The following is a 12896-nucleotide window of genomic DNA, read 5'->3' on the forward strand; positions in this document are numbered from 1 at the left end:
TGTACTTTGGAATAGTCTTCCAAGTGAGATAAGAAACACCAGAGAAAAAGCAAGTTTTAAAAGGAAACTTCGGATTCATATAATGTATACTCAAAACATACAATAACATCTATTCTTACACACCAGATTGATAGTGCTACTTTTTAAATATGTTGTATCCCTGTCGGTATCTCTTTTTATGTGATTATTGACTTTTGTGATGTATTATTTAGATTTTGTTGTTTTTAGTATTTCTTTGTAATACACTGTGATATGAATGTTTTTGTTAATGTATTTTAATGTCTTGGACCCCAGGAAGACTAGCTGACGTTAAGGCGTCAGCTAATGGGGATCCGTTTAAATAAACAAAATAAACACACACACACACACACACACACACACACACACACACACACACACACACACACACACACACACACACACACACACACACACACACTCCTTATAGGACAGGAAACGATCAATCAACAGTAATCACTGTGATCGTCAAACAGACCCACAATGCACTGTTTCACAAACTACGGGTCGGGACCCAAAAGTCTAACATTATCAGAAATGTTAAAAGTTCATTTTGAGAAAAAATTCTTAAAAACAAACATGAAAGAAATCTTTTGGGTCTTGAGCTAAAAAGTCTGAGAAGCACTTCATTAGAGCTCTAACTCTACACTGTGATGAATAGAGCTCTGACTCTACACTGTGATGAATAAAGCTCTGACTCTACACTGTGATGATTAGAGCTCTAACTCTACACTGTGATGAATAGAGCTATGACTCTACACTGTGATGAATAGAGCTCTGACTCTACACTGTGATGAATAGAGCTCTGACTCTACACTGTGATGAATAGAGCTCTGACTCTACACTGTGATGAATAGAGCTCTGACTCTACACTGTGATGATTAGAGCTCTAACTCTACACTGTGATGAATAGAGCTATGACTCTACACTGTGATGAATAGAGCTCTAACTCTACACTGTGATGAATAGAGCTCTGACTACACTGTGATGAATAGAGCTCTAACTCTACACTGTGATGAATAGAGCTCTGACTACACTGTGATGAATAGAGCTCTGACTACACTGTGATGAATAGAGCTCTGACTACACTGTGATGAATAGAGCTCTGACTACACTGTGATGAATAGAGCTCTGACTCTACACTATGATGAATAAAGCTCTAACTCTACACTGTGATGAATAGAGCTCTGACTCTACACTGTGATGAATAAAGCTCTAACTCTACACTGTGATGAATAGAGCTCTGACTCTACACTGTGATGAATAGAGCTCTGACTCTACACTGTGATGAATAGAGCTCTGACTCTACACTGTGATGAATAAAGCTCTAACTCTACACTGTGATGAATAGAGCTCTGACTCTACACTGTGATGAATAAAGCTCTAACTCTACACTGTGATGAATAGAGCTCTGACTCTACACTGTGATGAATAGAGCTCTGACTCTACACTGTGATGAATAGAGCTCTGACTACACACTGATGAATAGAGCTCTGACTACACTGTGATGAATAGAGCTCTAACTCTACACTGTGATGAATAAAGCTCTAACTCTACACTGTGATGAATAGAGCTCTGACTCTACACTGTGATGAATAGAGCTCTGACTCTACACTGTGATGAATAGAGCTCTGACTCTACACTGTGATGAATAAAGCTCTAACTCTACACTGTGATGAATAGAGCTCTGACTCTACACTGTGATGAATAAAGCTCTAACTCTACACTGTGATGAATAGAGCTCTGACTCTACACTGTGATGAATAGAGCTCTGACTCTACACTGTGATGAATAGAGCTCTGACTCTACACTGTGATGAATAGAGCTCTGACTACACACTGATGAATAGAGCTCTGACTACACTGTGATGAATAGAGCTCTAACTCTACACTGTGGTGATTAGAGCTCTAACTCTACACTGTGATGAATAGAGCTCTAACTCTACACTGTGATGAATAGAGCTCTGGCTTTGTCCATTCATTTTACAGTCTATGGTACGACCAAACGGACCCGTGAGAAGTCTGGGGTTCGAATCCACCGTGTCGCATCCGGCTTCGTTGAGCGTCTATATATACAAACATAATTGGTCAGATCTTAATGGTTTCTTCTCTCTCTGGTCATCAGGTACATAAAGATAGGAGATAAGGAGTGTGAGTCTCAGGTCTTAATGGTTTCTTCTCTCCTGGTCATCAGGTACATAAAGATAGGAGATAAGGACTGTGAGTCTCAGGTCTTAATGGTTTCTTCTCTCTCTGGTCATCAGGTACATAAAGATAGGAGATAAGGACTGTGAGTCTCAGGTCTTAATGGTTTCTTCTCTCTCTGGTCATCAGGTACATAAAGATAGGAGATAAGGAGTGTGAGTCTCAGATCTTAATGGTTTCTTCTCTCCTGGTCATCAGGTACATAAAGATAGGAGATAAGGAGTGTGAGTCTCAGGTCTTAATGGTTTCTTCTCTCCTGGTCATCAGGTACATAAAGATAGGAGATAAGGAGTGTTGAGTCTCAGGTCTTAATGGTTTCTTCTCTCTCTGGTCATCAGGTACATAAAGATAGGAGATAAGGAGTGTTGAGTCTCAGGTCTTAATGGTTTCTTCTCTCTCTGGTCATCAGGTACATAAAGATAGGAGATAAGGAGTGTGAGTCTCAGGTCTTAATGGTTTCTTCTCTCCTGGTCATCAGGTACATAAAGATAGGAGATAAGGAGTGTGAGTCTCAGGTCTTAATGGTTTCTTCTCTCCTGGTCATCAGGTACATAAAGATAGGAGATAAGGAGTGTGAGTATAACCCAGCCTTCCGCCTCATCCTTCACACCAAGCTGGCCAGTCCTCACTACCAGCCTGAGCTTCAGGCTCAGAGCACCCTGGTCAACTTCACCGTGACCAGAGACGGTCTGGAGGACCAGCTACTGGCGGCCGTGGTCAGCATGGAGAGACCAGACCTGGAGCTGCTCAAGGTCAGCACATCATTTAAAACACTGTGTGGGGGTTGATAGTTATAAGAACCAAACAGACCTCTAAGTCCAGGGGGTCTCCAGCTACATGTATGATAGTCAGGAGTCAGGTTCCATTTGTACACTCTCAGAGTTAAATTAACATTGACGGCATTGATCATTATACAGTGTAGATCGGGGGTCCCAGAGATAAAAATGGGGGTCCGTGGCCTAATGCATGTCAAAGTGGGGGTGTGGCCTAAAGCATGTCAAAGTGGGGGTGTGGCCTAAAGCAAGTCAACGTGGGGGTGTGGCCTAAAGCATGTCAAAGTGGGGGTGTGGCCTAAAGCATGTCAAAGTGGGGGTGTGGCCTAAAGCATGTCAAAGTGGGGGTGTGGCCTAAAGCATGTCAAAATGGGGGTCCTTGAAATGAACATGGTTGAGAGTCACTGCTAGAGCTGTACAAATGTACTCTCATGGGGTATCTTTTCAAATGGGTGTTCCATGGAGTCCCCATCATTATGATCGATAACTAACCAAATGGACACTTAAAGGCTTTTAACTTTAACAGTTTATCTGCGCTCACACGGCCCTTTTGGTTCCATTTGTACACTGTCAAAGTTATTGGGGTCCGCCTGGCCCCCATCATTTCCCCCCAAAGTTTGGGAACCACTGCTCAAATGAAACTGTGTGTGTGTGTGTGTGTGTGTGTGTGTGTGTGTGTGTGTGTGTGTGTGTGTGTGTGTGTGTGTGTGTGTGTGTGTGTGTGTGTGTGTGTGTGTGTGTGTGTGTGTGTGTGTGTGTGTGTGTTTTGACAGTCCAACCTGACGAAGCAGCAGAACGGCTTTAAGATCACCCTGAAGACCCTGGAGGACAACCTTCTGTCTCGTCTGTCCTCCGCCTCGGGGAACTTCCTGGGAGACACAGAGCTGGTGGAGAACCTGGAGACCACCAAACGCACCGCCGCGGACATCCAGGAGAAGGTTGAGCTCTCTCTCTTTCACTCTCTCTCCTATGCTAACTGTGCTAGCTGTGATAACCACTCTAACTGTACTAGAATAAAAGGTTTAGCTTTCTTATTTCTCTCTCTCTCTCTCTCTCTCTCTCTCTCTCTCTCTCTCTCTCTCTCTCTCTCTCTCTCTCTCTCTCTCTCTCTCTCACCTATGCGGTGCAAACTCAACTAGCAGTGCTAACCAATGTTAACTGTACTAGCATTGCTAACTGTGCTAGCAGTGCTAACTCTACTAGCGGTGCTAACTCTGCTAGCAGTGCTAACCAATGTTAACTGTACTAGCATTGCTAACTGTGCTAGCAGTGCTAACTCTACTAGCGGTGCTAACTGTGCTAGCAGTGCTAACTCTAGTAGTGGTGTTAACTGTACTAGCTGTGCTAGCAGTGCTAACTACTTTACTAGCGGTGCTGATTGTACTAGCGGTGCTAACCGTGCTAGTAGTGCTAACACTACTAGCGGTGCTAACTGTGCTAGCAGTGCTAACTCTACTACCAGTGCTAATTGTACTAGCGGTGCTAACCGTGCTAGTAGTGCTAACGCTACTAGCGGTGCTAACTGTGCTAGCAGTGCTAACTCTACTAGCGGTGCTAACTGTACGGACGGTGCTGCAGGTAAAAGAAGCCAAGGTGACTGAAGCTCAGATCAACGATGCCAGAGAGCTGTACCGACCGGCCGCCGCCCGTGCCTCCTTACTGTACTTCATCATGGACGACCTCCATAACATCCACCCCATGTACCAGTTCTCTCTGAAGGTATGAGACCTTCATAACATCTACCCTATGAACCATAGACCTCCATAACATCTACCCTATGAACCATAGACCTCTATAACATCTACCCTATGAACCATAGACCTCCATAACATCTACCCTATGAACCATAGACCTCTATAACATCTACTCTATGAACCATAGACCTCCATAACATCTACCCTATGAACCATAGACCTCCATAACATCTACCCTATGAACCATAGACCTCCATAACATCTACCCTATGAACCATAGACCTCTATAACATCTACCTTATGAACCATAGACCTCCATAACATCTACCCTATGAACCATAGACCTCTATAACATCTACCTTATGAACCATAGACCTCCATAACATCTACCCTATGAACCATAGACCTCCATAACATCTACCTTATGAACCATAGACCTCTATAACATCTACTCTATGAACCATAGACCTCTATAACATCTACCCTATGAACCATAGACCTCCATAACATCTACTCTATGAACCATAGACCTCTATAACATCTACTCTATGAACCATAGACCTCCATAACATCTACCCTATGAACCATAGACCTCTATAACATCTACTCTATGAACCATAGACCTCTATAACATCTACTCTATGAACCATAGACCTCTATAACATCTACCCTATGAACCATAGACCTCCATAACATCTACTCTATGAACCATAGACCTCCATAACATCTACTCTATGAACCATAGACCTCCATAACATCTACTCTATGTACCATAGACCTCTATAACATCTACTCTATGAACCATAGACCTCCATAACATCTACTCTATGAACCATAGACCTCCATAACATCTACTCTATGTACCATAGACCTCTATAACATCTACTCTATGTACCATAGACCTCTATAACATCTACTCTATGTACCATAGACCTCCATAACATCTACTCTATGTACCATAGACCTCTATAACATCTACTCTATGTACCATAGACCTCCATAACATCTACCCTATGAACCATAGACCTCCATAACATCTACTCTATGTACCATAGACCTCCATAACATCTACCCTATGAACCATAGACCTCCATAACATCTACTCTATGAACCATAGACCTCTATAACATCTACTCTATGAACCATAGACCTCCATAACATCTACCCTATGAACCATAGACCTCTATAACATCTACTCTATGAACCATAGACCTCTATAACATCTACTCTATGAACCATAGACCTCTATAACATCTACTCTATGTACCATAGACCTCCATAACATCTACTCTATGTACCATAGACCTCCATAACATCTACTCTATGAACCATAGACCTCCATAACATCTACTCTATGAACCATAGACCTCTATAACATCTACTCTATGAACCATAGACCTCCATAACATCTACCCTATGAACCATAGACCTCTATAACATCTACTCTATGTACCATAGACCTCCATAACATCTACTCTATGAACCATAGACCTCCATAACATCTACTCTATGAACCATAGACCTCTATAACATCTACTCTATGAACCATAGACCTCTATAACATCTACTCTATGAACCATAGACCTCCATAACATCTACTCTATGAACCATAGACCTCCATAACATCCATCGTGTGTGTGTGTGTGTGTGTGTGTGTGTGTGTGTGTGTGTGTGTGTGTGTGTGTGTGTGTGTGTGTGTGTGTGTGTGTGTGTGTGTGTGTGTGTGTGTGTGTGTGTGTGTGTGTGTGTGTGTGTGTGTGTGTGTGTGTGTGTGTGCAGGCGTTCAGTGTGGTGTTCCAGAAGGCGGTCCAGAAGGCCACGCCCCATGAGGCCCTGACCCAACGCGTGTCCAACCTGATGGACAGCATCACTTCCTGTGTGTTCAGCTACACCACCAGGGGGCTCTTTGAGTCTGACAAGCTGACCTACAGCGCTCAGCTCGCCTTCCAGGTGAGGAGGTCCACCCATCTGACCACTAAACACCCCTATGGTCCACCCATATGACCACTAAACACCCCTATGGTCCACCCATATGACCACTAAACACCCCTATGGTCCACCCATCTGACCACTAAACACCTCTATGGTCCACCCATATGACCACTAAACACCTCTATGGTCCACCCATCTGACCACTAAACACCTCTATGGTCCACCCATATGACCACTAAACACCCCTATGGTCCACCCATATGACCACTAAACACCCCTATGGTCCACCCATATGCCCACTAAACACCCCTATGGTCCACCCATATGACCACTAAACACCCCTATGGTCCACTAAACACCCCTATGGTCCACCCATCTGACCACTAAACACCTCTATGGTCCACCCATATGACCACTAAACACCTCTATGGTCCACCCATATGACCACTAAACACCCCTATGGTCCACCCATATGACCACTAAACACCCCTATGGTCCACCCATATGCCCACTAAACACCCCTATGGTCCACCCATATGACCACTAAACACCCCTATGGTCCACCCATATGACCACTAAACACCCCTATGGTCCACCCATCTGACCACTAAACATCCCTATGGTCCACCCATATGACCACTAAACATCCCTATGGTCCACCCATCTGACCACTAAACACATCTATGGTCCACACATCTGACCACTAAACACCCCTATGGGCCACCCATATGACCACTAAACACCCCTATGGTCCACCCATATGACCACTAAACACCCCTATGGTCCACCCATATGACCACTAAACACCTCTATGGTCCACCCATCTGACCACTAAACACCTCTATGGTCCACCCATATGACCACTAAACACCTCTATGGTCCACCCATCTGACCACTAAACACCTCTATGGTCCACCCATATGACCACTAAACACCTCTATGGTCCACCCATCTGACCACTAAACACCTCTATGGTCCACCCATCTGACCACTAAACACCTCTATGGTCCACCCATATGACCACTAAACACCCATATGATCTCTAGGATGGGTATACTGTGTATTATTTTGGGTGAGCTACTCCTTTAAGGTCTCCACCTCTCACAGGTTCTGCTGGTGAACAAAGAGATAAACCCTGAAGAGCTGGACTTCCTGCTGAGGTTCCCTGTCCAGCCAGGAGTGACATCACCGCTGGACTTCCTGTCTGACCACTCCTGGGGGGGGATAAAGGTAAACAAACAGGAAGTGATGGTGGGATAAAGGTAAACAAACAGGAAGTGATGGGGGGATAAAGGTAAACAAACAGGAAGTGATCTCCTCCAGTCTCTGTTTTCCATGGAGTTCTCTCTCTCTCATTCATTCATAATCTCTCTCTCTCTCTCTCTCTCTCTCTCTCTCTCTCTCTCTCTCTCTCTCTCTCTCTCTCTCTCAGTGTCTCTCTCTCATGGAGCAGTTCCAGAACCTGGACAGGGACATGGAAGGTTCAGCCAAACGCTGGAAGAAGTTTGTAGAATCCAAGTGTCCAGAGAAGGAGAAGTTTCCTCAGGAATGGAAGAACAAGAGCTCTCTGCAGAGACTGTGTATGATGAGGGCTTTAAGACCGGACCGTATGACCTACGCAGTCAGGTTATTATAATAATTATTATTATTATTATTACTATTATTATTATTATTAACTGTGTATGATGAGGGCTTTAAGACCGGACCGTATGACCTACGCAGTCAGGTTATTATAATTATTATTATTATTATTATTAACTGTGTATGATGAGGGCTTTAAGACCGGACCGTATGACCTACGCAGTCAGGTTGTTATTATAATATTATTATTATTGTATTTGTTTTGTTTTCCAGAGAGTTGATTGGTCTTTATGTTTTCCAGAGAGTTGATTGGTCTTTATGTTTTCCAGAGAGTTGATTGGTCCTCATGTTTTCCAGAGAGTTGATTGGTCTTCATGTTTTCCAGAGAGTTGATTGGTCTTTATGTTTTCCAGAGAGTTGATTGGTCTTTATGTTTTCCAGAGAGTTGATTGGTCTTTATGTTTTCCAGAGAGTTGATTGGTCTTTGTTTTCCAGAGAGTTGATTGGTCTTTATGTTTTCCAGAGAGTTGATTGGTCTTTATGTTTTCCAGAGAGTTGATTGGTCTTTATGTTTTCCAGAGAGTTGATTGGTCTTTGTTTTCCAGAGAGTTGATTGGTCTTTATGTTTTCCAGAGAGTTGATTGGTCTTTGTTTTCCAGAGAGTTGATTGGTCTTTATGTTTTCCAGAGAGCTGATTGGTCTTTATGTTTTCCAGAGAGTTGATTGGTCTTTGTTTTCCAGAGAGTTGATTGTTTTTTATGTTTTCCAGCGAGCTGATTGGATTTTATGTTTTCCAGAGAGTTGATTGGTTTTTATGTTTTCCAGAGAGTTGATTGGTTTTTATGTTTTCCAGAGAGTTGATTGGTTTTTATGTTTTCCAGAGAGTTGATTGGTTTTTATGTTTTCCAGAGAGTTGATTGGTTTTTATGTTTTCCAGCGAGCTGATTGGTCTTTATTTTTTCCAGAGAGTTGATTGGTCTTTATGTTTTCCAGCGAGCTGATTGGTCTTTTTGCCCCACAGAGACTTTGTGGAGGAGAACCTGGGAAGCAAGTACGTGATTGGTCGATCTGTGGACTTTGCGGTGTCCTATGAGGAGTCAGGGCCGGCCACGCCCATGTTCTTCATCCTGTCTCCTGGTGTAGACCCTCTGAAGGACGTAGAGAAACATGGTATTATTATCATTAAATATAACTATTGAAGGTCCATGACAGAAACCTTAATAAAAGTCCTTATGAATGAGTGTTATCTTATTTTATTCTATAGATCTGATCAGGTGTTCATGAGACTCTGCTCTTAAATCTAAAATGACATAATATATATTAGTACAAATAGAGCCAAATGGACCCTTACAGGTCTGTAACTCTCAGAGTTACAGACATATATAATATATTTACAACAACAATATATTTACAACAATATAATATAAGAAACAAATGAAGGAGAAACATGGTAATACTTTCACCTCTTCACCTCCTGAAGAGGCATGACGTGATGGAAGAGCATGGAACGCATCTTCTAGTTTAGAAATATGATTTCTGTTTGTTTGTTTGTTTCCAGGCAGGAAGTTGGGTTTCACGTTCGACAACAGGAACTTCCATAACGTGTCTCTGGGTCAAGGTCAAGAGGTCGTCGCTGAACAAGCTCTGGACCTGGCAGCCAAGGAGGGTCACTGGGTCATTCTGCAGGTACACACACATTTCAAATATTAATTTATGTCCACCTAATAAGAAGTACAAGATGTACAAAGGACATAAACACTGCCAGTGCAGTCAGATAAAGGGGAAACATTCAGTTACAAAGTGCATGTAAGGCAGAGCATTGTTACATACAAAACAAAAGATGGCATACTTGTGGAACACAGCAGACAACAATCATGGGTAAAGGAAACAACGCCTCCTCCACATTGAGCGGCTTCCTATAAGAGCTGATATTGAGCAGAACCTTGCTAATTGTTTAGCCCTCCTTTTGGAGAGGCCGGCCATTTGAAGACCCCTCACAACCAACTTGTGCACGTACCCTAGGCTTCCAAAGATAAAAACCAAACGTTTACATCTGTAGCCTAGCTGAGAGATGGTCTGCTCTAGCTGATTATATTTTAGCACTTTGGTAAGGAAGGCTTCCTCTAAGCTGTAATCAAAAGTACAGCCGACCTCCAGAATGAACACCTCCTTAACAACAATGAGGTGTTAGCTGAAATGTTAGAGAACACAGAATCATCGTTACACAGGTTAAACATGCTCGGCTTCACAGTAGAATGCTTATACAGCATAATGGAGGACCTGAAAATAGAAGAGATATCTTTAGATATCAGATCCACTATTCTGTCATGGCTACTTATGTAGAGTCCCCTGTATACATGGCACCCATTTTCCACAAAATAATTTTGCACATCACTACATTAACGACGGTAGTTACGACGGGTGTGTTTAAGTTGTTATAAAAACAACATTAGCGCACACACACACACACACACACACACACACACACACACACACACACACACACACACACACACACACACACACACACACACACACACACACACACACACACACACACACACACACACACACATGCCCATTTGAAATATTGATTTATGCCCACATAAACAGAAGTACTTGTACAAAGGACATAAACACTGCTATACAGTGCAGTCAGACACTGCTATACAGTGCACTCTCTCAAACACACACACACACACACACACACACACACACACACACACACACACACACACACACACACACACACACACACACACACACACACACACAATGAACAACGCGTCCTCTAACACACACTCTCTCACACACACACACACACACACACACACAATGAACAACGCATCCTCTAACACACACTCTCTCACACACACACACACACACACACACACACACACACACACACACACACACACACACAATGAACAACGCGTCCTCTAACACACACTCTCTCTCACACACACACACACACAATGAACAACGCGTCCTCTAACACACACTCTCTCACACACACACACACACACACACACACAATGAACAACGCGTCCTCTAACACACACTCTCTCACACACACACACACACACACACACACACACACACACACACACAATGAACAACGCGTCCTCTAACACACACACACACACTCTCTCACACACAATGAACAACACAGCGTTCATGTGTAGTGGTGTATTAATAAAGTATATATTGTATTCTCAGTGATACATAGACCTTATACTGTTATCAAACATATTAATAAAGTATATATTGTATCCTCAGTGAGCTCCATAGACCTTATACTGTTATCAAACATATTAATAAAGTATATATTGTATCCTCAGTGATACACAGACCTTATACTGTTATCAAACATATTAATAAAGTATATATTGTATCCTCAGTGATACACAGACCTTATACTGTTATCAAACATATTAATAAAGTATATATTGTATTCTCAGTGATACACAGACCTTATACTGTTATCAAACATATTAATAAAGTATATATTGTATTCTCAGTGATACACAGACCTTATACTGTTATCAAACATATTAATAAAGTATATATTGTATTCTCAGTGAGCTCCATATCAAACATATTAATGTGTCATGTCTCAGAACATCCACCTGGTGGCGCGCTGGCTGGGCGTCCTGGAGAAGCGCCTGGAGCAGCAGGGGGAGGGGCTTAGCCACCCGGCCTTCAGGGTGTTCGTCAGCGCAGAGCCCGCCTCCTCGCCGGACGGACACATCATCCCTCAGGGCGTCCTGGACAACGCCATCAAGATCACCAACGAACCGCCCAGCGGCATCAACGCCAACCTGCATAAGGCCCTGGACAACTTTACTCAGGTATATACCACCATGCATAAGGCCCATTTACCACCATGTTATCCTGCATAAGGCCCACTTACCACCATGTTAACCTGCATAAGGCCCACTAACCACCATGTTAACCTGCATAAGGCCCACTAACCACCATGTTAACCTGCATAAGGGCCACTTACCACCATGTTAACCTGCATAAGGCCCACTTACCGCCATGTTAACCTGCATAAGGCCCACGTTTGTGGCAGCGGTGGCCTAGTGGTTAGAGGGGCGGCCTTGATACCGGAAGGTCCCTAGTTCGATTCCCCAATTCATCACATCGATCATGAATCACCGCTGAATAGCCCTTGAGCAAGGCTTCCATGCAGGGTCCGGCTGGAAACAAGTTTCGTACTTAGTCCGACACCCTGGGTAAACAACAAACTTTGCTTTGCTTTGCTTACGTACCACCATGTTAACCTGCATAAGGCCCACTTACCGCCATGTTAACCTGCATAAGGCCCACTTACCACCATGTTAACCTGCATAAGGCCCACTTACCACCATGTTAACCTGCATAAGGCCCACTTACCACCATGTTAACCTGCATAAGGCCCACATACCACCATGTTAACCTGCATAAGGCCCACTTACCACCATGTTAACCTGCATAAGGCCCACTTACCACCATGTTAACCTGCATAAGGACAACCAGCATAAGGACAACCTCTCCTAGGTACAACACATTACATTACACACTGAAAACCTATACTTAGTTGACCAGATTCCAATGGGCTCTGTGCTAGGCCCCCTCCAGTTTTCACTCTACACAAATATGTTCAGCCAATAGATCGGATCTACAAGCTCACAATGAACGTTGTGAGGATA

The 12896-nt window shown here is 43.3% G+C and overlaps 1 protein-coding gene across 1 annotated transcript in view; it reads left to right on the top strand.

Annotated features, from left to right (window-relative positions):
• dnah9 (dynein, axonemal, heavy chain 9) overlaps positions 1-12896 on the top strand; it is a gene marked incomplete at both ends in the record, with an annotated part of 202183 nt that overhangs the window by 174646 nt on the left and 14641 nt on the right. The window contains 9 exons of the mRNA XM_084061956.1: positions 2770-2974; positions 3769-3933; positions 4574-4714; positions 6469-6639; positions 7729-7851; positions 8054-8247; positions 9224-9372; positions 9761-9888; positions 11823-12053. Of these exons, the coding sequence (XP_083918082.1) occupies positions 2770-2974; positions 3769-3933; positions 4574-4714; positions 6469-6639; positions 7729-7851; positions 8054-8247; positions 9224-9372; positions 9761-9888; positions 11823-12053 (1507 nt within the window). The remainder of the gene's footprint in view (positions 1-2769; positions 2975-3768; positions 3934-4573; positions 4715-6468; positions 6640-7728; positions 7852-8053; positions 8248-9223; positions 9373-9760; positions 9889-11822; positions 12054-12896) is intronic.

This window comes from Gymnoscopelus microlampas (genome assembly GCF_963454915.1).
Source record: "Gymnoscopelus microlampas genome assembly, chromosome: 7".
Taxonomy (NCBI): Eukaryota; Metazoa; Chordata; class Actinopteri; order Myctophiformes; family Myctophidae; genus Gymnoscopelus; species Gymnoscopelus microlampas.